Source organism: Aythya marila (genome assembly GCF_965140915.1).
Source record: "Aythya marila genome assembly, chromosome: Z".
Classification (NCBI taxonomy): Eukaryota; Metazoa; Chordata; class Aves; order Anseriformes; family Anatidae; genus Aythya; species Aythya marila.
The window spans coordinates 37,821,736-37,849,661 of NC_139080.1; the positions used below are offsets into that span (position 1 = coordinate 37,821,736).

General features: G+C 35.9%; 1 protein-coding gene across 2 annotated transcripts in view; it reads right to left on the reverse strand.

Annotated features, from left to right (window-relative positions):
- The window catches only part of PCSK5 (proprotein convertase subtilisin/kexin type 5), a 253,825-nt gene that overhangs the window by 103,091 nt on the left and 122,808 nt on the right, over positions 1-27,926 (reverse strand). For both annotated transcript variants that reach the window (XM_082784364.1, XM_082784365.1), the window contains exons 8-9: positions 21,599-21,811; positions 9,754-9,854 (exon numbers count right to left, since the gene is read on the reverse strand). In XM_082784364.1, the coding sequence (XP_082640490.1) occupies positions 9,754-9,854; positions 21,599-21,811 (314 nt within the window). The remainder of the gene's footprint in view (positions 1-9,753; positions 9,855-21,598; positions 21,812-27,926) is intronic.

The following is a 27,926-nucleotide window of genomic DNA, read 5'->3' on the forward strand; positions in this document are numbered from 1 at the left end:
AGAAAAAAGAGTTATGGAATGTAATGAGCATTCAGGGTTTGTAAGATAGGGTATGCTTGGACAGTCACGTAACATGCTTCAAGAAAAAGAATCAATATGATTTTGTACCAGCTCAGGAATTTCACTAGGAGGCTGTGTAAAGTCTTAGAAAAACATGTTTCAGGCCGTCAGGAAGACCTCCAGGAATCCCACGAGCTGCATTCTTTATAATCTGGAATCTAAACAATCTGTTTTTCCATAAAGCAAACTGTCCATGCTACTGGTGAAAAATAAGGCACTAAAATACTGCTCTCAACTTTAAAAGGAGATAAAGCACCCTCAGCTGATTATTTAAAGAGGAATAGTGAAGCTAGTGATGGTGTATCCATCTATCTTCAGACAAACAATTTGAGGCTACAGTGGACTTCACTTGATGACATTAACCTTCCATAAATTGGAATTGCTTGTTCAGTCAGAAAATAAGATTATATCTTAAAATTATGGTTTCCTTTTAAAAACATAAATCATGGAAAATCTCGAAAACTGAGCCATCCACTGCTGAATCTACATAATCACGTAACCATAAAAAGTTATGTAACATTTTCTGTGGCAGAAAACCTGTGACCAAAGTTCCAACTTCCAGGACACAGTAAGATACATAGCCAAATCAGTCTGTCTGTTGTACAACTTCCACATAATTTGATTACTGTAAAAGTCATAAAATTTTATGTTTTCTTCTCAGTGAATGACATTTTGGGCATATGTATATCAAAGAGATTTAACAGCATAAGAACAATATTCAAATCAATTTCTGTAACATACTACAGAACCTTCACTATACTAAAAATTGAGCTATTACCAGTTAGAAATTTTTTCTCTACAATAGACACCTCATTTGAAACAATATAGGTCTGCAATTGTTTGACCTTTTTTTTTTTTTTTTTTTTCAGAATCTTCAACAAAAAGAAAAAGGAAGAAAGAAATTGGAATGATGTCAAAATAGCAGTTCATTTGGAGAAAGAAGAGGGATTATTTTATTTTATTTTATTTTATTTTATTTTAATTTATTTTTTAGACAAGACAGTCTAGCAGCCAATTTTGAAGCATCTGGAAAAATCACAGATTTTTCAAAAATTGAAGATAAGCGAGTAAACAGTTGTTTGCTGGCGACGTGGGCCCCAGATCCAGACAATATGTCACGAATGTTAATAGATTTACCATTTGATTTATTTAATAAGAATTAATGACTAAATATCTTGAAATGAACAAATGCATGAAAGAGAACAGTACTAACTCTGCTTGATAGTGGACTGATTTCAAAAACTGGTCTATTTCCTTCCAGAAAAAAAAATAAAATCTTGTCTCATCTGAAATTGCCTTGGGATTACACATACCAGACAATACTCAAAATCAAACCAGAATAAGCAGAAGTGAGAACAATTACATACAAAAGTACTTGTACAGCAGCCAAAAAATAATGAATGTTGTGTCCTTAACCGACTATTTATACTCTAAGGTACAGCCCTTTTCTTTCAAGCTTCTCAAAATGTTTATAAAACAAGGCAAATGGAAAAAAATGAAACAGGACACTATAAAACAGGACAGTATAATGTAATATAATCACATTATATTACAGTAATATTAATTTGAGATTTAACTGTATCTTTAAACAGGAACAAATATCCTATTCAAACTGCTTAGAAATAGTAGGTCATCATTTTTAGACAAATTTGATTTCTTTATTCCAAAAGTAGTCTCCCTAGTGACAAAATCTTGGAAAAAAGTAAAATATCCAGGCTCTATCTTTTTGCATAATGACACAGTGCCAAAAATAACAGTTAAGAATAAATAATTAGTGCAAGAGAGTAATTAGTAAAAATATCACTCGATATAATGCTGATAGAAATTAGGTGAAGATGCTGTTTGCCTTTTTAGCAATATGATAGGGTTAGCAAGATGAATAACGATTGCTGTATTATCTTAATAACCTGAATTTTGAACATGACACAGGTGTCCCATCCAGATAAGATATTTCTTGCCAAAACAGCAGAGGCTTAGGTGAATTGTTGGAAGAGTACAATACATTTATTTTAATCATTATTATTTCCAAAGAATCAAGGAAAACAAACAAACAAACAAAACAAACAAACAAAAACAATGTATCATGGGGTAGATTAAGAAAAATGATCATCTTTCAGTTTATAGGTATCAAATAACCTTTTTTGGAAATCTTCGCTATGACAGAACAGACATAGGTAATTACTGCTATAAACCACCCAAAAATGAGTCTCTGTGCCCTAGACATCTTGTAGGAAATCAGTAGGAAATAATTTTCATCATGGATATTTGCATAATGCCAGCCTTAAGGGCCTTATGATAAATCTATAAACAAAACATAAGAAATACTTTCCTTGTTTATTCACACATTCCCATTACTTAAAAATCAGCCAAATTGTCCCATGATATCTACAACCCTATTACCTGTCCTAATGACTTCTATTTATAGCCCCTTGGACAGGAATATTAGCTGTGGTAATGGGAATCATTCCTCTTTCCCAGGTCACACAAAGTGTGAGTGTGAAGATGCCAGCTGCAACACAGAATTTTAAGATGGATGAGACATGAAGACTGTCTCTAATTGTGGTGCTTATCCTGTGCTTAGGTGTCTAAATGGTGTACACCATAACCATTTAATTCCTGAAAACTGGAAGGTAAAAAACGTGGAGCTCAGTTTTAACAATCCAGTTGCACATACACAGGACACACAAAATGCATGCTTTGGACATGTCTGACACTCCCAGGGGTTCTAATTACCGTGTATTCTCTAAATAATTCATTAAGTGTCTGCTAGAAGAGAAAAGGTGTTTCATGTGTTTGATGATCAGCATGTAGCTCTTTCCCTGTAAATATATATATAAATTTTCTGCTCTAGTGGTCTTTTCCTTATCTGACCTGGTAAATCAACATTTGTTGAATCAGTATATCAAACAAAACTGTCTTTTACTTGGTTGCTGTGAAGTTAACTGTCACTTCTCTGCTTACAGCTGCTTTCTGGGTATCAGAATGGCCTATCAAATATTTATAATTTCTCCTACTAATTTCTGATTCACATTTAGTTTCATCCAATGAAATCCCTTTGAAAGAAAGCCAGAACAAATTCAAGCCTGGCTAAAGATGAGACTCCCTTAAAATACACATATGCCTGGCATACACAACAGATCTCTGTATAAAGCAATGCGCAGTTACTGAAATTTCGGGAAATGCCTTTTCAGGGTCAAAATTGCTGTCGGGAAATGCCTTTTCAGGGTCAAAATTGCTGTCAGTAGCCCCTTACACTAAATGTCATATTCCTCCTCTTTTTCCATCAATACCTTAACTTAAGCACTGGACAAAGAAGAACAGAGCATGTCTGAAAACTAAATGCTGACTAAAAGTCATTAAAAACACATAATTTAAACCAACTGCATTCTGAAGTGTCCTAACATTTGCCAAATTTTATTGTTGAAAGACACACTGGATCTATCCATTTCAACAGCAACTATCTTCAGTAATTTTAAATATATTAAACTTAAATTATTAAATATATTTAATAAACTTAAGTTTATTAAATATAATAAATTTAAATATCTCATGCTCCCAAGTCCTACATGAGAAGGTTTCCATTTAAAGCTAAAGCTTTTTTGAAGATATTTTCAAAGTAGGGGCATTTGACTTCACAAGATCATCTTTATCTGTTTATGTCTGGCTTTAAAACATTCACTTGCTATTAGTGCAGCATCTTCACAGTTTCAGAGAGTATCACATTTCTACCAGATAGAGAAAAGTGCTAACTAGAAAACAACCAATGGCCCAACTGTAAGGTTGATAATGATCACTTTCTGAGAAGAAATCTCTTAAGACTGCAGGAAGACTGTAATCTAGCAAACCTGTTCTTCTTCCATCTTCCATGTTTTCCTTTTGCTGTAAGGACATAGGCAGGGAAAAACAGAAGGGCTCCCTGCTCTCAGGATCAGTATCTGGATGGCCATTAGCAGCCTGAAGAGCAACTTCAGAGACAACCCTAAGCTGAGGCTGGGGAACACTTAGCGAAATAAGAAACTACAGGGAACAGAACTGCCAAACTCTTAAAACAGAGAGCATGCCAGCTGAGATTTTTCAAAAGCTTATAAAAGCAAAAGGCATTGCCTTGGCACCAGAACAATGGCTATCCACTTGGTCTATTTCTAGCTGTCGCTGCAAAGTGTAGACAGTGGAACTCAATGAAAAATTTAAAAACAATCACAAACACTTTTGCTTTAACATTGACTCAGTTTGAGAAATGTCTGGATGGAATTTTCTTAAAACTTTTTCTAAAGAAAGTTACACGGAAAAATTCAGACCAATTATTCTTTGGCAAAGTTATATGTAACTGAAAACAGGGCCTTAAAATGGCAAACTCTGGGCAACCTGAACTCAGGAAAATACTTCCAATTCAACCTCTACATAATAACTAGAATTGCAGAAGTGGCACATGTGGTTAAAGCTCAAGAGAAACACAGGTTCTAACCACAGCATTTATTTTAGTTTACATTTTTCAAATACTTCGCTATTAAGAGCATTACTTTACATTTACTCCAAAAAAGCAAAGATTCACAAAAAGATTTCTAACTTACACACTCAAACATTCCCTTTTATAATAGTCAGTTAGTCAAAGAAGCTAAAGCGGACGGACTTAAATGATAACTTCTTCTCTTACATGGGAATCCTACATACAGGTCACTTGACAGTACTTCTACAGTTCGCCTCAACTGTCAGAATCACCTCTAGCCTCTGACTATAGTTATGAACAAAGTCCTCATAACTTTGATGACACAGAAACACGTTCTTTCTACCCAGAACTGCCTTCTCGAGATATTATATTGCTTTTCTCCTTTGCTGATGTGGTCTGAAAGAAAATTAATGAATATGGGAAGTACTGCAAGTATCTGATCAGTTGTCAGAAATCCGAAGGCTCTTTCTCTGGCACTCCTGAATGCTGCAATGTGAACTCCATTTTCTTTTCATCTTAGTGATTACACTCAGTTTTACCTTACTTTCAGAAGAATGAAGTGCAGTGTCACTTCTCTGAATTAATCAGTGGTATCAATTCACTGAAAATCTTTATCTTTTACCAACCCTGCCTTGTTCTAGCCTTAGCTTCATATAACTAAAGACAAATGAAATATATAGGTTATATGAAGAGAACAATGGGAGAAGGCACAGAATCTCTCCAGATCTATGCCACTGAGAAAATGTAGCAGATTAATACTTGCATTTCAGGTGCAATTTCTTACTCACATAACTGCAGTTTATTTATCATGTACCAGAAAACATGTATTGGCTTTTAGGCAGTGGTACATTCAGTTTACTTGGAGATGTATAATGGTTTGTTTTTTAGCAGTGCTGAAACTACATGTATTGTTTTATTATTATTATTTGGCTTTTCCACAGGACCATGGCACAATCCCCACTGGAATCAATGTGTCATATTAAACCTCAAATTCAGACGTTTCTTCAGTGAGAGAGAGTAATTCTGATATCAACAGTAGATGGTACTATGCAACACAAATAGTTTATATCATAGGATCACAGAATCATAGAATCAAAGAATGGCTTTGGTTGGAAGGGACCTTAAAGATCATCTAGTTCCAACTCCTCTGCCATGGACATGGATGACACCCACAAGATCAGATTGCCCAGGGCCCCATCCAACCTGGCCCCATCCAACACTCCAGGGATGGGGCATCCACAGTTTCTTTTGGCAACCTGTTCCAGTGCCTCACCACCCTCTGAGTGAAGAATTTCTTCCTAACATTTAATTTAAATCTCCACTCTTTTAGTTTAAGACCATTCCCCCTTGTTCTGTCATTATCTACCCAAGTAAAGTGTCTCTCCATCCTTTTTATAAGACCCCTGTAAGTATTGAAAGACCTCAGTCCCTAGAGCCTTGTCTTCCCAAGGCTGAACATGTCCAGCTCTCTCAGTCTTTATTCATAGGAGAGGTGCTCCAGCTCTCTGATCATCTTTGTAGTCCTCCTCTGGACCCACTCTAACAGGTCGACATCTTTCTTGTGTTGGGGGCCCCAAACCTGGACACAGCACTCCAGCTGGGACCTCATGAGGGCAGAGTAGAAGGTGACAATCACCTCCATCAACCTGCTAATCACGCCTCTGTTGAAGCAGCTCAGGATACAGACCAGGATGCTTGACTTCTGGCTCACGTTGAGCTTTTTGTCCACTAGAACCCTCAAGTCTTTCTCTGAAGGTCTGCTCTCAATGAGTTCTTCTCTCGGTCTGTCCTTATGTCTGAGACTGCCCCAACACAGGTGCAGCACTTTGGACTTGGCTTTGTTGAAACACACGCAGTTCACGGGGGCCCAATTCTCCAGCCTGTCCAGGTAATTTTTAGTAATAAGATTGCTACCACTGTTGACTAAATCTGTTATGCTTTAGACCCCTAATTGCTCATTTACAACGAGAAAAAATTAGCATTACATACTGACTAGGAATTGCAATATAAAAGTAAGCACTTATTCATTGAGCCTGAACAGGATACTAGAAACACTGGAAATTGATCAGATAAAAGAAATGCCATAAGAAAACTGTAGAGAAACATAAGAAAATCATAGAATATAAGGATTAAGAGAGAACTTTCTTTGTGTGACAGTTACTGCATACCCGAGTTTCTGCATTATGACCTTGAGGATTCCAAGCAAACACTCTCAAATTCAGTTATACTTTTCTGGTTCCTGCATGAAAACGTGCCACTTCATACTCAAATACTGGACCAACAATGCAATTCATAAATAAGCAGGCCACCCTCCCAAAACCGTTTGTTGCCAGGATCTCAGGAGCAGATTTCAGTTGGAAAAGCCAACTACGTGGATTGTTCAGATCAGTAAGCAGGTAAGAAGTCCTCCATCAGCTATTTGCCAATACTTCCATATGGGGCTTATCAAAGAAAGCAAGTGGCAGGTTGGAGCAGAAATCTGCCTTGCTCATTTTCCATTGGTTTAATATACCTTTGCGTGTGAGCTGAAGCAACTTCTTGGCTGATCTAGCTCATATCGAGGCCAGACTAGTGCTCTAGTTGACTCCTGACGTCTCTCAGGAACAAAACTTGGCTTCTGGGAAAAAAACGACCTCGTAGGCTTAAAAATATAGTTTGTGGTGTTTTCCAGCACAAAATGGAATAAAACTATACATTATTACAGACATATTCAAGAAGCGTTCAGAACTAAGTGCTCCAATTTTTGAACAGCTTGCTGTATGAAGAGCATAATTAACCTTGCAAAACCCCTTTTCAACTAATCTTTTTTAAAAAATCTCATAGAAACACTTGTGCTTTTAACACAGGCTCTAACATGGAATTTGAGGAAGAAGCTATGTAAATGAAAGTTATCTATATGCAGACGAGTCCCAGTAAGCCCTTATGCTAAGGTACAGTATCATGTGCCCTTTCCATGGTACATATTTAAAAAATATTGGAGAAAATGCTAAAAATGGATTTGGAAATTCTTTTTCCATATTTTCCTTTATTTTTCTTCCACCAGTTCCTAGCATTTACTTAGAATCACCTAAATCTGCAGATATCAGAGGAGAGAAATACAACCCTAATCTTAAAATCAGAGAAATAAATAAAAATCAGCATTCAGAAACTGCTTAAAATTCTCTGTGTAGATTTCATAGAAACAAATCCCAGACATTAAAACTGAATATATTATGACATGATCTTCTTGCAGTAATAAAGGCATTATTTCACAATCTATAGCTTCACAAAACTAAATGTTCCCCCACTCCTAGACATGAATTCAGTTTATTTTATGGGAGAAAATATAATGAAAACTGGAAATAAACAGCACCCCTGCCCCTGCCCCCTACTTCTCCCTGTCCCCGCCCCCCCTTTTTTTTTTCACTTCTTACTGGTGATTGCATTTAAAAAAATTAGTTGTTAAGTACTCATGTGAGAGAAAGTTAGTGAATTTTCCACAAATGTAGAAACTAAATGTAGAAAAAAGATTTATACATTTTATTCTATTATTAATATATATCCCTTGCATTTAGTCAAATACACAGGCTAAGATTTGGAAATAGGAATCTGAAAGAAGGCAAAACACATTTTCACCCTGATTCTCATTAGCACCATGCAGCAGAGTACTCCAAATACAAAAAGTGACTAGGATTTTCATTCACTGGCACATTTTGTCTTCATCACCACACATGAAACCACTATACATTCTTGCCTTTGTTCCTAATGTACCTGTTCTCATAGCAATTACTGACTCGGGAAAAAGAAAAATTATGGTCCATAGAGGGTAACATGGATTTCTCTTTGATATCATCACCAAAGTACGCATTCTATAGAAAAAAAGTAGTGCAAAGTGCAAGCTTCTCAGTGTGTTAGGACACCATAACAAAAAATAGCTCAATTTTAGGTATTACATACTATAATTCCTTGTGACTTTCAATTACAACGATGATTTGTTAGAAAATGCACACAAAATATCATGTAAAATACAAATTGAGAATTACAAGGAATGTTCATTTGTTAAGAAGTAATTATAAAAGCTTTCAGCAGAATGGATTTTTCATGCATGCAATTTTAAATGCATGTGCAGATTGTTTAGAAAAAATAATAAGGATTTTAAAATGGAATAGGAAGAGATTGAAAATAATGTTGTTGGTTTTTTGTTTCTTTGTTTTGTTTTTCTGAATTAACATAAAGTTGACTTTTCAAAATAGCTTTGTTTCTAACGATTGAATTAAGAAAATCTAATTATAATGATACAAGTGCTACACTAAAGATTATATCAGGTTTTCAATTACAAACTCTTATTTTCATGACTATAACTCAACAGTGCAAAAGTATTCCATGCTGAGTATTGGCCCATGGTTTCTTCCAAAAAGCAACATTAAAAATGGAAACATAATCCTGCTGCTACGAATTACATGTAATTTGAAATGACCACTGTACTCATATTTTTTACTGCTTTGAAAGGAACTGATTGCCCGCGAAAGAAACTGTTTTTCCTTAGAATTTAATAGAATCAGTCTCATGGCACTTAGAACCATTTGATTTCAAGCATGATTTGTGGTGGAACATTACACCTGAGACCTGGAAATATTATCCAAGGGAGTCCCAATAGCACAAAAGGTTTTGAAACATAGAGATTTTGAGATTTCTACCTGATAAATCTCCAGTCTCTTGGCTTTTCCATAAAGCACATTAAAGATACATATTACAGACAGACTTTTTTTTCTTTTTTCTTTTTTTCAGCATGCAGAGGTTAAGAATTTTTATTTTCCTATGATATTAATTTATGCACCTTGTAGTTTAGCACAGCAATGATACTTTCCTTGCTGTTTAAGAATGGACACTGCTAAAAGGAATCTGATCAATGCAGAAGGTGAGCTACAGGGGCCTGCAGAGTACAGTGGACCTGGACAGCAGAGTGAGCGTACTGTAAGGCATTGTGAGGATACCAAAGGTCGTTCAGTGGAAACTACCTGCATTCAACACCATTTCAACACCCTTTGTAGTCTGCCATTGCTTCCATGGTGTTAGCTTTCTGGCATGTGAAATGAGCATGCTGATTGTTTCTGCTGTTGGAAAGGTACTGCGAATTACTACAACAGAGTTTCTAAAGCACTTTGAGATCCCTAGATAAAGGTGCTGAGAAAGATCAATCTGTATGTTTTTTGTTTGTTTGTTTGTTTGTTTAATTTTTTTTTTTCAGAGTATAACTCAGATCTTACTTTGCTTCCAGTGCCAGTGCAATGATGCCTGCAGCCATAGGTGCAGAGGCTGAGGTTCCAGTATGGCTGTCTGTGCAACGCTGCCTCAGGTCTGTGGTGATCTGGAAGAAATTGAATGTGTGAAATTTAGAACATAGCTTCAGAAATCAGAACAGATTTAATTTGCTAAAATGAGTTGTATGTATGTGGAAGGTATTTCCTTCTTTCACTGCAAGGAAAAAGAATGTTTTCTGAATACATGACCTTAGATGTCTACATTCTAATCTGACAATTTGAGCTTGAAGTCCTTTGTGAACTTGGAGAACTGTTACTGTATTGCACTGAAAATGTAAGTTAGTATCCTTTTTTTTTTTTTTTTTTTTTTTTTTTTTCCCACAGCATGATCAACAGAAAGACATGCAAATTAGAAAAACGCCGAGGGTTTTATAACAGAACAATTAGAACTCTGCCCTTCTTTGTACCTATAGAACACTTCCCATCCAAGAATCTCAAAGTGCTTTATAAACAGGACTGAACCAAAGCTCACAGTCCTATCACAGTGTGGTTATGCCTGTTTTAGAGACTACAAAACCGAGGTATGGAGATGTTGTCTGGGTTGCTTGAAGTCACACTGGAAGTATGTGATAGAATAGTATACCGTTCTGCTCATGTAAAGTACTATGTTTAACCCATGGTCTGTTTTTTTCATGATATATGCAATAATTCACATGAAATTAAGCAGTAATTCATCTGAAAGTCCTGATGTAATCACAAATTAGAACCAGAGACCACCAGCAAATTAATTATTTGCAGCTTTAAATTGTTATATATTGCTCAATTATCTGCTGCTACATACTTTTGTATGCAATCTAAGTGGTTGTATTAAGTTACAATGTGCAATAGCAACCAAAGAGATAGAGTTGCTTACTTAGCGTTGGGATGTTCCCATCTTGTAATAAAATTTAGACAGGTTATTATCTGTAAGATAATAAATCACACATAAAAATGTGTTTATTCTAAAGCTACTTCTTTCAAGCAATATTATTCTAAAGTGATTCTGATCTACACTCTTCTTTCTGAAGAAAAAGTTCCTAGGAAAAATAAGTCAGTAGAAATAAGAAATCACTACTACCTAGCAGAAGATCAAGCAGAATCCACGTGGAATTTAAACTGTTTGCTAGTGGACAGCAGTCCACAGCACAGAAACTTCCATGAAGGCAGCAAAGCCTGTGAGGCCAAAACTTATTCTCAGCAATTCAGTTGATCCTTGAGATTCAATCACAAATAAAGTATCTGCCTGAGGGGCAAAGAAGAAGTTGCTCACACAGCTTCTTACCCAAGTATACAGAAATCTTGTGTCTCCATTTCATTTAATTCCCTAGCATCATACTTTATTTGTAACATGGATGTGTACAAAGACGAGTGAAGTAAAGGCTGAAAATATCACAAAGAAGTACATGGCATGTAAAACTGCCTGTCTAGTTTTGACACTGGAAGATATGTCAGGAAAAAGACAGCCATGTTCCATCTGGGCACAATAAAGCAATTATATGTAGAAGGTATAGGTTTCACATATTTGCGTTAGAAATAATCAGTGGTATATATATTACACAATACACAATATACAACAAGGCTGCTGAAAGTTTTCATGATGTGTAAACATATACAAGCTAACACAAAACTTACAGTAGAAAAGAAGCTAGCAGAACCTAGGGATCATTGCTAAAAGCAAGCAGTGAGCAAGTGAAACAAAATGGAAGGTTTTAGAAATGGCAAAAGAAGGATTAAATCATTTATAATGTCATATCCTTAAATCAGTGAACTTACCAAAGGCCAGATTCAAGAATAATGAAGTCTAGAAAGAACCTCTTTTGTCCTATTGATGTCTTTCATAAATGCATACCCATTCTTTTTAAATAATTTCTTGTATCTATTCAGCTAAAAGCTGAATCCCATAAATGGAATGTTCTTACCGTTTCTTTATCTCTTGCCTTCCTTCCTATTGATTGTGCATTAACTTAAACAATGAAAATTAATTGCACTCAAAAAACCTGAATGCATGCAAATTCCATAAATGCCATAAAAGATGAAATTGCAGCAGGAACAGGCCTAACACCATATTACCTACATGTGCAAAATCACAAGTTGTGATTTTGCAGCTGAGATAAGCCAAAGACCACAAGGACCAACGACTACAGCGTGACATACAAGCTTCAGTTTCCTTTTGGGATAAACATCTCTCAGTGCAGTGTCTGGGAGTGAAAGGGTGGCCAGGAAGTAGGGCAGGAAAAGAAGTGACTAACACATGCTTGTCTCTTCTGCATGATTTTTTGCAGGGGCCTTGTACCTTTTTCCATGTCACAAGTCATGGCGTAGGCATATTCCTCAGAGGACTGAAGGATAACAATGCCTAAAAGAGGTCAGGTGGGGAGAAGTACTTACAGCTGCTTTACCTTAAGAGAGAGCCTCTCAATACATTGATAACCATACTGCATCTTTGTTTCTGATCCTTGGAAATAACAAGTTTTCCGAGCTTTTTATTGTCCTGTAGCTACAAATATCAAGTACAATAAAACCATGACACTTCTTTATTCAGAAATGTTTTCTCTCATGTTCTAAGCAGATGTTGTGGCAGCAGTTTGAACTACAGCCCTTATCTCTCTCTTTCACTGAGCAAATATTTCAGCAGAAAATGTGTAAAGAAAGCTTCCTAAGTGGAAATCCCATTTGAGCTATTTCAAAGCACAGTTACTGACAGGAGCTGAGATGTTTTTGGGGTATATTACCTCAAAAATCTAAGGCATGTTTTTCAGCACTATGGGTTCACTGTCAGAGAGGTATTGTGTCTATCATGAGATAAAAAAGAATACAGAACCACCAACAGATGAGCAATTTTCAAGAAAAATGGTGCTCCAAATTCCTGAACCACATGAGGGCAACATCATTAATTGTGATTAACATCACAGTAGAAGGATATGGTATTTGACATCACCAAGTAGCTGTCATTAATTAGCTGTCATTCTCTTCAATAGGTTGAGGAGGAGAAGAAATTTTTCATTTCTATCATTGAGTATGACATATTTGTATGCTTCAATTATCTTTGTAGCAACTGCTGATCTATGAAAATGCTGATGAGACTACCCAAGGTAAGTCCACATAGTATTTCTAAGTCTTGACGTATAGACACTTCTAACTCTTCTAATCAACTAGATTTCATGGAAGAAAATGACAATTAATATAATAATGGCCTAGGTTAACCAACATGAAATTAGCAACCTAGGATAAACCCTAGTGAAAGGCAAACAATGTACTGTATTACCTGCCATACATATAAATCCCACACATTTTTGTAAAGACACATTTTTGTTAAAGAAAAAAGCTCTAGACACATGGTAATAGTTTTATATATAAGCAACTTGCCCTGAAGAGTCAAGGAGATGTCATTTCTGTGTAGTCATTTAAGACTGCATCATCAGTCTTCCCATGGTTTCACCAATTGGGAGGTTAATGCCTTTGGTCAAAAATGGGATTTTCCTCAGCAGAGAAGGTGCTCAGTCTTCCCAAGCGTCTTTATTTCTTGCCATTTCATATTTCATGACAAGAGTTGTCTGAAATGATTGAACCATTCTTTTTACTTTCTGCTACAATTCCTCAAGATATGTTTTTTTCTATGAACCTATGTCCCCAGGATTGACAAGGGTTTAACAAAATTCTTCTGTTCTTTCTCACATCTTTTGTGTATCTGTATCTACCTAAAATAGAATAGAAGGCACCTTGTTGTATTTTGATACTCTGAATGAGAGTTTGTAAACAAGAGCAGTTTTTTTTTTTTTTTTTCTGTTTTAAGAATTGACAGGAGTTTTTTGTTCATTTTTATTTCAAGTTCTGCTTAACACAAAAGTTGGTCACCAAGACAAAATCATATCATAAAATGGCTTGGGTTGGAAGGGACCTTAAAGATCATCTAGTTCTAATCCAGCCATAGGATGTCACCCACTAGATCAGGTTGCCCAGGGCTCCATCCAGCCTGGCCTTGAACACTTCCAGGAATGGGGCATCCACAGCTTCTCTGGGCAACTGTTTCAGTGCCTTACTACCCTTACAGTGAGGGTCCTAATTTCTAATCTAAATCTATTGTCTTTTAGTTTAAGACCATTCCCCCATGACCATTCCCAGAAGCATGCCTTCAAAGAGAAAGAAAATCAGGGGACAACATGGCATTTTTTAGGAAACACAAGTAGGAAATAGTAAGTAGAGGTATTTTTTACAAGGTAAGTAATTTTAAATAATTTTTACAATGTAAACTTTTACAAAGTAAGTGATGCAACAGGTTCATAAATTATATCTGTGAGGGACTTTCTAAAATTTATCAGTGCTTTAAGAAGTTATTTGAAAAAAGAATTCACATGAAATATGGTTAATTTGCACAACCTGTTATATAAATTAAAGGCCCATCTAAGTAACCATAGCTATATGTGGTGCTTAACCTATCCTAGCTGCATGATCCAGAGCTGGGAAGCTCTGTTTAACATTCCAGTGTTATCCTATAGCATTCAAAATATCAGAGAATAGGAAGAATACCTTTACAACTGTATATCATTAGCCAACAGTTCTGTATTCACTCTTTTATGAGAGAGAACCTAAGAAGAAGTACATGTTCATGGTATTTACCTAGTGTTAATTTGACTTTGCCCCAGAGTATGAATTTCTATACCTTTGTGTATGCCCATACTTTGCAGTTGCTCCTGAAAACACCTAAAAGAAATTCTAGCTCTTTTCTCTAAGACTCTATGTAGAAGACATATACCTAGCTTTATCTGTATTCCTTAGGAGTGCATCCAAAGGTTGGATCGGTCCGTAATGGGCTAATGTTTACTGCAATACCAAATTTGGTGCAGCATAAACTCAAGTACATTTTAAGTACCTTCCCTGATAAACAAGGAACTCATTCAAGATGTAACATCAGTGTGTGTTTAACTGTAACCATTAGCTCAAATTATTTCAGACCAGAATTTGCTGCCATTTACTTTAGTTCAAACGTCAATAAAAAAAGCTCCACCTGGGATACAGATTTGTGTAGATAAAATTAAATTCTTCTTTACTAAGTCATGACTGTACAAGATTTAAAAATAAAAAAAGAAAACCTCCTAAAATTATGTTACATCCCATATTTGTAGCAAGCAATTATAAAAACAAATAGTAATGAAAAGAAGGAAAAAAAAAAGTTTTGGGTTGTTGTAAAAGTATGGGTGCTTCTATTAATCTACATTGGAACTGAAGTTTTTTATAAGAAATTTTATGTATCTCCTTCTAGATCAGAAAATGAGTTATTAATATTTGGTTATAGTTTACTTATCTACTTTATAATACATTCTTAAGCTATTAAACTGGAGGATAAATTGAAAAATAAGAAGGAACAGGGTAACCTGACACTATAAAATTGTAGCCATGCATTGTCCTTTAACTAGGAATTCATATCTCTGTTCTACAGCCATGAAGTAACTTACGATATCTGAACTTGTTCTGAGTTACATCACAATAAATAAAAAATGAGTTATTTTAATATTGACAGTAAATCCCATGTCTGGTGACTTCTTCCTGATTTACTGCAGTTGTATATATATTTTTTTTCCTATTTTGGATGTAGTAGTCTCACTCTCACAAACCAGCAAACGTATTGATCAAATTTGTTATTCTTTTTGTGTAATGGCAAGAAGGTGAGCTCTTAATGGCTGATTTGTATATTGCATGTAAGTATATATGCATAAGAAAATTTTGAGAATTGATATTTAGCAGTTATATTTCTATATAACTTTCCTTTTATTCTATTTTTCAATTCTATTCTAGCATTTTGTAGAATCATGGAATCATAGAGTGGTTTGGGTTGGAAGGGACCTTAAATATCATCTAATTCCACCCCCCCTGCCATTGGCAGGGACACCTCCCACTAGATCAGGCTGTCCAGGGCCCCATCCAGGCTGGCCTTGAACACGTCCAGGAAAGGGGCATCCACAGCTTCTCTAAGCAACCTGAGGTGCCTCACCACCCTCAGAGTAAAGAATTTCCTCCATATATCTAATCTAAACCTACCCTCTTTTACTTTAAAGCCCTTATCCTTTGTCCTATCACAACACTCTCTGGCAAAGAGTTCCTCCCCACTTTTCCTGTAGGCCTCATTTAGGGACAGGAAAGCCACTATAAAGTCTCCCTGGAGCCTTATCTTCTCCAGGCTAAACAACCCCGACTATGTCAGTCTGTACACATAGGAGAGGTGCTCCATCCCCTTGATCATCTTTGTGGCTCTCAGCAGTCTGAACAAAAACGGGCAATGTGATGCACTGAAAAGTATGTGTGATTCAACAGTGAAAATGAACACACATCTTTTTTACTCTACACTCTTTAAGCATTTTATAACAGTTGAAAAATTTTGTCCTCAAATTTTTCAGTTCTGTCTTTTCTTTACTTCATGTTTGACCAAGACATCTTTCCAAGGTACATGGGGTTTAATAGGTCTTTTGTAGTACTGGATTTTAACAAGTTGGAGAAGAGAATGGAGATGCTATATTATCTTTCTCAGAATGATTGTATAGTCTATGAGCAAGAGAGCCAAACAGGTGAGAGCAATGTCCATGAGTGTACGTGTTGGAAAAAATTGCTCAGTACTCTTACTTTGAAGAGCTAACTCCACACTGTGATGTCTTTTCCTCCAGGGGTCTAGCATGGCAGAAGTACACAGTCATTATCCTTATGGGGGTAGCTTTATACACAACACAAACACAAAGCTATTTACTGCATCTGCTCCACACTGTTCTGCTTTGCCACTGAAAATGTCAGGAGGTGGAACAGGCTTGTCTGGCTTTGAATGACAAGTACCAGCAGCAAAATCTTCTCATATAGGCTGTTTCAGAAGTTGGTTGATAATACAGTACAGGGAAAAGAGTCTTGGATGGAATATTTACAGTCTCATATTCAAGCATGTGAGATCAGTGAATATTATGGCACAAGCTACTGAAGTAGCTTTGCATAATAGTAGTTGGGATGCAAATTATGTTCCAGTAAACAAAGGATCAACAGATGGGTTAATTCTTATGGCTGCTCAGTATGCTTGTGCTTTTATCATTCAGTGTGCCCAGTAATGCGGTTTGTAGGAATAGTCTAAAATTGGCATATGCAACTGGATTCATCCCAGACGAATGAAGGATCTGATTAGTAAAAGTAATCAGTATCTACAGAACTGATTAATTCAATTTAAGGTTATTTTTGCTTATCTCTTGATAACTTGTCTTAGATCTCAAATGGAGACTCCAAATTAAGGATATTTTTGAAGAAGCCAATCTTTAAATCTTTTCAATAAAGTTAATGTAAAATCTCTTAATTATTTCCTTAATTCTGGGATAATATATGTTCATTTTATAAAAAATTAATCTCTCATTTGTAAAAGATGCCTTTTTAAAAAACCTTACGATAAAACAAAAAACTGCAAGTATAAGCATAGGGTCATAAATCCTAAAACTGAACTATATTACTTCAGTTAACTAAAAAATTATCTGTCTTAATTCTTGCCTTTGATTCTAACATAAATCAAAAGTGAGAGATGTCAGAAATAAGCAAGGTTCTTTTATTGGAATAGTAATTCTACAAAAGCAGAAAGTCCATGCTAATTGAAAAGAGTGAAAGACAAATATCAAGAAAACTATGGCTATTCAAAAATGAGAGGAATGCACAAACATTAAATCAGGTAAGCAGAAAACTACAAATGAAGACCGAGAAACATAAAGATGTTTTCCTATATTAAAAAAAAAAAAAAAGCAATGATATATTGGTCAACGAAACAAGTATTGACAGGTACAAGGAATAATAAATAAATAAATAGAAGTGAATAAAAGACAAAGTAGGTAGCAATGAATAAAAAATAGAAGGTGCATAGAGGTGGTAAGGAAAGACAAGGAAAGACAAAGGACAAAGAGTGAGGAATGCTGGTGGAGAGCATAGGACAAGAGCAGAATAAAGATGTTTTTAAATTGATCAGAACCAAAAGAACCCCAAAACTGATATTGTTTAATTGTATAGAAATAATAGGATAGTTAATAGCCATTTATAGTAAATGATTATTTCACCAAATGTTCTAATTTTGGAAAAAAAAATAAATGAAGTTCTCAGAGCATACAAAAGTGATAAATCATCTTCCTATTTATAGCTATTTTAAATAACAAGTTTAAATCAGAAAATTTGGAAGTACTAAATATTTTTAAGAGCTTGAAAGTGAACATGTTAGACTGTATTTTTGATTTTATCAAGTCTGAACTCTGGAGATATTCTAGGATATTGAAGGAAAACTAGCACTGTGTCAATATTTTGAAAGGGCAAGCATTATTGCCCTAATAATTCCATCTTTTTTTTTTTTTTTGTTAATGCCAAGCTTTTAACTGATGTAAAACAACTGATACAAGATTTAAACTAACTGTTAATTGATTAAATAGCAGCATATTCAATGATGATAACATAGGCTGCTGGAAAAAAGAGCTTGCCAAATTGCCACAGTATTTTTTTTTGGTCAGCACTTTGGTTGAAAGTAGTATAGTTAGAATTCTGAAAGACAAATAATGTGATATCACATATTAAAAAAAAAAAAAGAAAAGAAAGATTTAAATTTAAGAGATGATACATAATACATACATTTCTTGTGAAATAATTAAAAAGTCTCAAAATATAAGCATACAGAAGAAATTATATATATTGTTATAATTATAGAAAATATATATACTTAAAAGCACGTATCATAAATGAGGTTTGTTTTTAATCTGGCCTTCTAAGATTTGGTTCTTAACCTTAATATGGCCTAAAGCTTTTAGGTGAAAACACTGATAACTTTTGATGAATGCTGCATTTGTAGAAACACTGGAGAAAGTGATGATGGGGGCTAGTCTGAATTGAGTTAACACTCAATTAGGGGTGTTAACTCAGGACTGGGTTGAGTATAGCCAATTGAGTACAGCCAATGGTAAATGGTGCAATAAAGAGACCATAACTACCCTCTCACCTGAACTCCAGGAAGCAATTCTGAAAAAGACCAGAAGTGGTTCTGAAATCAACTTGGTTGTCACACAGTGATGAACACGTAATGTGACAGTGAGGCTAACAGGTCTCAGTGAGGCTTACTGTATTAAGAGAAGTGAAATCTGGCAGTTACAGATCCACATTTCCTGGTCCATCTGGCACTCATGCCATTACCACCTGAGTGGTGTGTCCAGTCTGGGTGCTCAAAGCTGAGAGAGGATTCTTAAGAAAACATGCCTTAAGCAGAATCATGCAAGAAGCTTAAAATCATTTACCTAACCCTGGTTACCTAACCATGCTACATGGTTTAAAAGAAAGATGTTAGACTACTAGAGCAATCTTCATAGAATCACAGAATCACAGAATCATAGAACCATAGAATCAGCAAGGTTGGAAAAGACCTTCAATATCATCTGGTCTAACCATCTGCCCCTCCATGAATATCACCCACTAAACTGTGTCCCAAAGTACCACATCCAACCTTCCCTTAAACATCCCCAGGGAGAGTTACTCCACCACCTCCCTGGCCAACCTGTTCCAATGCCTGACTGCTCTTTCTGAGAAGAAATTCTTCATGCTAACAATAATATCTGTGACACAATGTAATGTCGAGACATTGAAACTAGAAGAGCTCAGACAGCAAAAAAAAGATACATATATTTTTAATAACAATGCAGAATTAAAACCACTTACCACTAGACTTGACTGGATTTTTTTTTTTTGTCATTGGAAACTTTGAAGGGAAGATCGTGTGTATTGTCGAGTTGACCATAGCTACTGGATTTGAAGGACTCAGGGAAGTCCTATATACTTGGCTATGCAACAGTTCAGAGTGGAGAATCACAAGGTCTCTGCGGACCTTATTATAAATTTCACTTAAACATACGGAAGTTAGTGATGGTCTTTTAAAGGACAGTAAAAGGAATTTAATTACATAAGTGAGGACTGCTAGGAAACAAAGTAATTTCTGTCCTTCGCTATTATTTATCAGCGAGAACAAGAAACATGCCAGGAACAGAGATAAGGTTTCTGTGAAGAGAAGTAAGTAAAGAACAGGAAAACTACTGGAATGAAGCGGCACCACTGAAAAAGTTTAAAACAAAAATTAGATCATCTGATAATAAGGAAGAATCCAAGAAGGAATGGTCAGCATCCCACAGTCCTGAAAGGCAAGACAGACACTATTGCAAAAAATAGCTGCAAGAATTTTTAACTCTTCACTGGCACCAAGAGAAGATTCTGCTAAGGACCAAAAAAAAGTAATGTTAGACTGGTGCTTAGGAAGACATCTGTGGAAACAAATAAACAAAAGCAAGCAAGCAAACAAACAACAACAAAAAAACACCTTCAGGAAGAAATTAAGATATATGTTATACACTAGAATAAATATGCTGGGAGGAAGACTGTTAACAAACCTAATTAATAGCAATAGAAATGTTTAAAAAGCGAGATTGAGTAGTGTAATTGAATATTGAAAAGTACATTGAGAGCACTCAATTCAAAAAAGCAGACAGTATTAACAAACCAGACTAACAGTAAAAGAAGAGTTTAAAAGGCTAAAAGGAGGGTTTTATTGAACACTGAAAAGTATATCTAATGCACTCAATTTTAAAAAGCAAACATATCATAGTGTAAAAACACTAATGGTATCGATACTTTATCAAACAGAATTAAAACAATTGGTGAGTTTCCAGCCAAGATGAGAACATAATTGAAAATGGATGCACAGACTGTTTAGGAAGGAGATGAGGAGCAATATGGGAAAGAAGAGCACTGAGCTTAATCTTGCTCACAATATACCAGAAACTAGGAACTGGCAGTAATATGAACAATTTGTGTACAGCTTTGGGTGCCATGATATATGAAGGACATAAAACTATTTGAGAGTGTCCAAAGACGGGCTACAAAGATGGTGAAAGGTCTAGAGGAGAAGACATATGAGGAGTGTCCAAGGTCTGTTTGTTTGTTCAGCCCAGAGCAGAACAGGATGAGGGAAGGCCTCATGGTGGCCTGCAGCTCCCTCACGAGGGGAGCAGAGAGGCAGGCACTGAGCTCTGCTCCCTGGGGACAGCGACAGGACCTGAGGGAATGGCATGGAACTGGGACAGGCTCCCCATGGAAGTGGTTCACATCACTGAGACCACCACAGTTCAAGAAGTGTTTGGACAATGCACTCACACATATGTTTTGATTTTTGTTCAGTTCTGTGTTGAGTCTAGGAGTTTGACTTGATAATGTTTGTGGGTTCCTTCCAACTTGGGATACTTTGTGACTCTCTGATTCTAATAAATGAGTGCAAATGAATGTAGAAGACAAATGATACTGGATTCAAACAAATATGAGAAAATAGAGGCATGTGGAAAAACTGCTAATGCCATGTATGTAAAATATGAAAACTATGGTAACTAGATTTAAAACCAAAGAAAAGAGGACATGTTCTTAGGCCTGACGATGTTAGGCAGGATACAGGTAATGAAACAAATTATTTTGGTGGCAATGGCAACAGAATCTTTGAAAGCATCACTCAGAGCTGGCAGCAACTAGTGAGTGGAAAAATGTACTATGAACCAGATACACCCGCACTGCTGCACAATGGCTGCGCAATGCAAGGGTACCCACGTTGTCTTCAAATGACCAGATTTGAAACTTGAAGGAGTGTGGTGCCATCAATCAAGTAAAAAAACTGGGGCAAAATCAACTTGTGCTCATATGCTTGTTTCCAAAAGCAACCCATTAATTAGAATAAATTATCTGTCTCTCCCCATCCCCACAAAGTGGCAGACCACAAACCCCAAACTGAAAGACATACTATTTTCCTGTCGTAGGATTCTCCGCTGCTGTATGTTGTAGCTAGTGTGGATGCACATTCTTCTAGGTACCACGGCTTCTTCCCACTTTCAGCTGTGCTGCTTATGGAGATAGTGTAGATGCTATTGGTGTAGCCATCACAGGAGCAGTGGTCTCGACTCCTTCCACCATTACCAGATGCCCAGACAAAAACTGAACCTAATCCTCTTCGTCCCTGTTTGGAAAGAGCACAGAAGATTTGATTCATAACTCTTTTTTCCTCTCATCACTTGCATAACAAGTAGGTATTTGTCCCTAAGAGACATCTGAAGAGAGAAAAACAATAAAACAAACTATCTCACTGAGAAGAATCTGAAATAAAAGCAGGATTTAGTAGAGTTCAGAATGAGACATCCACCCCCCCAAAAAAAATCAGAAAATGTGTGTGATGAACACAACTTTAGAAATAACTTTTATACAGTGTCTGCTGCTCAGCACCTGTACTGCTCAGCCTTACTAAGAAAGAGGTGCTTAAGACAGACCAGGCATTAAAACATCATATTGAGTTGAAACAGGAGAAGAAGTATTATACTTGAAAATAAAACCTTTTGTAATGCATGGCACCTTTTGTTTATTAGGGTTCTGTCAGCTGTTTCTTCTTGAATTGCCTGGTAACACTAAATATAGTTTGGGTAGCATTATATACTGTGAATCATGGTGTCATGGTTTCACAGAAGGTGAAATTATATAGGTTTCACTATAAATCACAGAATCACAGAACATCTGAGGTGGGAAGGAACTTCAGGTCATCTAGTCCAACCCACCTAGGTCATTATAAATACTAAGTACACAACACAATAGATGAAGAAAAACGGACAAAAAGAAGATACTTTTAAATCCATACAGTTAAGCACTAATGCATTAATTCAGCAAGACATTTTAAACATATGAATAGCTGGACAAATTGCTTAGGCATATTTGTAATTTGAAATGAGAACTTAGAATTAGGTAACCTTTTGACATTTTCTTAATATGCCAAAGGTATGTAGTGTTTAAATAAATGCATATTTTTGGTGGTGCTAGTACTCTTGCATTGATGTGAAAAGTGAAAAAGGTCAGTAATCTCTGTTGTTGATACATGGGAACTGAGAATTACTGATACACAGTCATGGGAATTGGCTTTTCCTGATTTATATTTGCACTTTTCATAGAATCATGGAATCATAGAATGTAGGTTAGGTTAGGTTAGGTTAGGTTAGGTTAGGTTAGGTTAGGTTAGAAGGGACCTTAAAGATCATCTTGTTCCAACCCCTCTGCCATGGGCAGGGTGGCCACCCTCTAGAACAGGTTGCCACCTTTGTCCAACTTGGTCTTGAACACCTCCAGGGATGGGTCATGCACTAGTTCTCTAGGCAAACTCATGCTGGTGAATTAAATTCAAATCCATGCATCTTTCTGATCTGCATTAATTATCAGCAGATAATATATAGTGTTCATATAGAAATGTTTACCAAAGGTTTAAACTTGTCTTTGATTAAGCTAAATTGTATCACCTTTTCTTACATGACATTCTCTCAAAGCAATGGAACATCCCTCTAAGTTACAATTAAACTAACAGTCTCATTTGTACCTCATTAGTTTGCAAGTCATCATGTAATGTCTACCTGGGTTCTGTAAGAGGTAGCTGCCTCTCCTGCTCTCCCTGTGTGTGATAAATTAGTGTTATATGGTGTACAACATTTTTTTGTGTGCATGAATTAATTGCTTGGCCATGTGGGGAGTGTTTGTTTTTCTAAACAGAGTGCAGTTGTGTACCACAAATAACATAAAGACAGCTGTTGGACATCTACTAGGTCAACCTTAAACAATTAGCAATTCAAAGATTCATTTACTCCAGATGTACAGAGAGGTTTCATTTTGGCATTTTATGCTGAGAATGTAAATCAATGTAAGAAAAAATCCCTCACAGTTCACAATCAAAGCTTCAGTTCTCAAACATTTATGCATTTCATTTTGTGAGTTTAATAAAAGCATAGTACCTGAAGAGACTCTTTTCTCCAGCAATATAAGTTAAATATAAAATACTCCTTGCTAATGTTTACCTAAGGTTATGTCTCTGCCATGAAACTTCTCACTAAATAAGAAAACATCTTAAGCGAAGAAAAAAATTCCAGTATGCCAAGTTAAATGTGTTACGAAATCCACATTCTCCAGACAAGATTAGTCTGACCAGCTAAGAAGTACAAATATTTCAACTTCTTTCTCTTCCTTTAGTTGATTTTAGCTACTACGCATATAAAAAAGATGCAAAATAGTAACATTTCTTTTTGTTTTAGAGACAAGTTTTCTGAAGTGAAAATCTATCCCTGTCCTACAGCTCCTTCAGCACATTATGAACATTTGTCAAGTGAAAACCCCTTTTGGTTTTGTTCTGGGGTTCTTGTTCTGCTCTTCTCAGCCAACAGTGTCTGATTCAGAGCTGCTCAAAGTCAGTGGGATGTGCTTTGCAACTTCATGGGACTGGAACAGGTTTGCATACCGTTTCTCTTTCATTCTACTTTATGGTCACCTCTCTTTGTATATCTTTACTTCATACTCCATTGAAAACACTTGATGAGATAGATGTGAGAAAGGATAAACAGAAAGATTATTTCATGCATATTCACTGATTTACTATCCCAGCATGTCAGGAAGCCAGAAATTAGGACACTCTGCATGTCTGAAGGGAATGGGATGGAGGTTTATGCTAAAGATATGATGCTTCTCTACTTTGCAATTTATTCCTGCTTGATTTTTACTGGTTTTGTTTCGGTTTGATCCCATCATCTTTTGCTATTATGTAATGCTTTCCAGAAGTACATTATTATTTGCTTTCTTCTTCTGTCTCCCAAATGGTTATCTTTGACTTGTCTGTCAATCCTGACATTTGCTTCAGGGTAATTTACAGATTTCTGTCTAGTGCTACACTGCTTTTACAAAACAAATTATCTCTCCTACATACATACACGGCAACAATATAATACATGGATAGGTAGGTAGAAATGACACTGCAAAGCATATCACACAAATGAACTTCTATCTCCATAACTAGACAAAATACTTTATCAAAACCTTTTGATGAATTTTCAAAAGTGTTCCTGAAGAATTTTAGATTCATCTTTTTCATATGTGTTTCCTGAAAGCAAAGTACTATGTACAGCAAAATATTAGTATTTTTGGCTAAATTGATACCCAATTGGAAATTCAGAGTAACCCACCAACACAACCTAAAAAGAAAAAATGAGAGTTCAGGGTAGTGTAACCAAAGATCCAAGGAGGAGAAAAATGGAAACTAAATATTTGGCTTTTTTGTCTAAGTCTGTCTCTGACATTTATATATGTGTATATATATATATGTATATATATATATAAAAAGTATGCATAGAAGATTAAAGCATAAGAAAACAATCAAACAAACAAAACAACTATCATTAACAGTCCACCTGTCTTTATTATTATTATTATTATTATTATTATTATTATTATTATTAATTTTTATTATTTATGTTTATTTTTATTATTTATGTTTATTTTTATTATTTTTTTCTTTTTCCCATCATCAGGCTGAAAAGTCTGCAAGCAGCAGCATAACACGATTTGTCCCACTCACAATGAAAACCATTTCACAGCAGGTTAGGACTGTACTTTGCGTAAGTTTTGCAGACACAGCCCTTGAACTATTAGTTTCTCTGCACATAGAATGTGTCTACACTTCTTTAGATGTATACTTATGCTGCTGTTCTAATAATGAAAAAATGAGCTGCAGAGAAAGATATGTGAATACTTCTTTGGGCATAAAATTTAGTCCTACTGAAAACATGCCCACATATATTAAAAATTCTGCAATGCGGTATTTAAAAATAATAAACACCCATTTACATTTTAATAGTAATCATTGGGCTTTAAAAATAATAGCCATTTGCACCCAGATTTACCTTTACATGCTCATTTTTTGTAAAAAACTGATATAAAATATCTGTTAAAAAACTAATGCCTCCTGTAAATATATTAAGATCTCTGTCATATTAACATCTCTGTCATTGCACTACAAAGTAAGAACCAGGTGCACTGACTAATGGTAAGGAATATTTTCTAATACATACAAAGAAAGAACTCCCATTCCCTAATACACTGCAATATAGCACATTTAACAACTCGGCATTTCTCCGAAAATAGCATTACCTTGCGTCTGGAAAACGTGCTAAAAATCTCATTCTTAAAATCTATTTGGCAAAGAAAATGGTAACCTTAAAAAAAAACAAAAACAAAAACAAAAACAAAAACAAACAAACAAACAAACAACAACAACAACAACAAACCAAACCAAACCTGTGCTTTATGTGTGCATTATAAATTTGACCTGAACAAAATAATATGTCAAGTAAATAAGTTCTGTTTTACATTTACTGCCTATTGTCAAACTACTATTTGGTTTCCTCCTCCCTGTCTCCAAACACCTTACTTTATTTCAATAGACCCAGTCATGCTCAGGAAATTATAAACTTGTTAGCAACTATACTAAACAAGTAATTAGAGCAACAACATCAGCTGTCCTACTGTATGCGAATGCCTTTCCCAATTGGTCTCCTTTCAATACATGAAGTTAAATAACATTTGGACTGTGTTACAAAGCTAAGATAAACACACATGCAAGGCACTCTGTAGCTTTTACTGTTTGTCTAAATCTATCATCTGTCATCTGCCAGATGCCCAAGGGTGTCAAGATGAAAAGTCAAGCCTTGAGCTGCCAAAGAAGTCATGTGTCATTTATTACTGAAAAGCAAAGGTGCATTTACAAACCATATGGGTACAACTTGGACAAAACTAAAAGTGTTACTGAATTACAGCAGAGGCATGGACCAAGGTGGAATGGGTGTACAGCAAAGTATGATCAATTCCTGTCCCATGATTTTAAAAATGCACTGCCTCACCTTGTAGGCACATTGTTGTGTCTGCTCTGCAATTTGCAGTGTTACCTGTTGACTCCCTCTCACAAACTCTGCAAGGTGTCCTGTATTTTTCCATTTCAGTGAACCAGACCATTATTCTTTTATCTGCTTTCTTAAATTGCATAAAATGTCACATAGTTAAAGGAAAATCACCTACTCCATTTTGAAATGAAAAAAAGTTTTTCACTGACAGCTAAGACTTGCTACTGACCTATTGTCTCAGCCCAATTTTCTAGCACATTTCCTGGGTAAAGTTAGTGTTCTCCACTCACAGCTGACCTTGAATGAAATGGACTCAGGTCATTGACAAAAGCGCCCCAAGTCAGAAACTGCACCTGTAAAAGCATGGCACAAGAATCTTGGGGCATTCACTTTTTTTCTGCCAATACTTTGTTTTCCTTGGTCAGCAAGTTGCAAGTGGGGTATGTGATACGAATGCTCCTTTTCTTTCTCTCTTTTTTTTTTTTTTTTTTTTTTCCAGTTCAACAGCATGGAAGAGTTAGTCTGCCAAGAACCAGAGCCAGTATGAACATTTTCATAATGACATCTGCAGAATTTCCTAACACTATTAAAAGAACATTCAACGCTCCAAGTGTATGCATTTGTGTATGTGTGTGTGTATACCTATAAAACACATCTCAGAGTGAATGTCTTACTGGTACTGGCAGGTACCATTATAAGGTAGAGGTCTTCACACATTAAGCTAAGGACAACTAGCAGACCACATACTTGCAAGTTGCTTCCAGCACACTTCCATCTAATAAAAACAGTTTCCATCTACCAGCTGTAGTTTGAGCCAGTAGAGCAAGATTTATTCACACTGTTTTACAAAGTTTATACTGGCCATTCATTCTCTGCTTTACAAGTCAAGCTGCCTTAATCCAGCTTCAAATCCTGATGCTTTCCTGCCTGTGATGTAGGATAGGAACTGATTGCCCCAATAGCCCTCCCTGTCTATCTGGTGAGTTTTGCTTTCTCTGTGGAAGTGATTAACAAGTGACAGGAAAATATATCTGAAGGAGCAGGAAATGCAGAAGACAGAACCACTGACCTGGAGTAAGTAGAGGTACAGCAGCTGCAGACAGGGAGAGGTAAATTGGCAGCAGTATACTAGAAAGCCCACACACATGAGCACAAAACAAATCATGCAAATAAAAAACAAAGAGTAAAGGAAGGACACCCTATCCTTACCTGGAGTCTAAACATTTAATTTCCTCTGTTCTACCTAATAATGTTACTTAATGCTTCCAATAACAAAAATTAATACTTGTGAGAAGTGAGATTGATCCTGAAGTGGGAAGTGGAAAAAGTAGCCTATGGTACGAACTCTTCCTTAAAAACTAATTCTTAGAGTGGAAATGT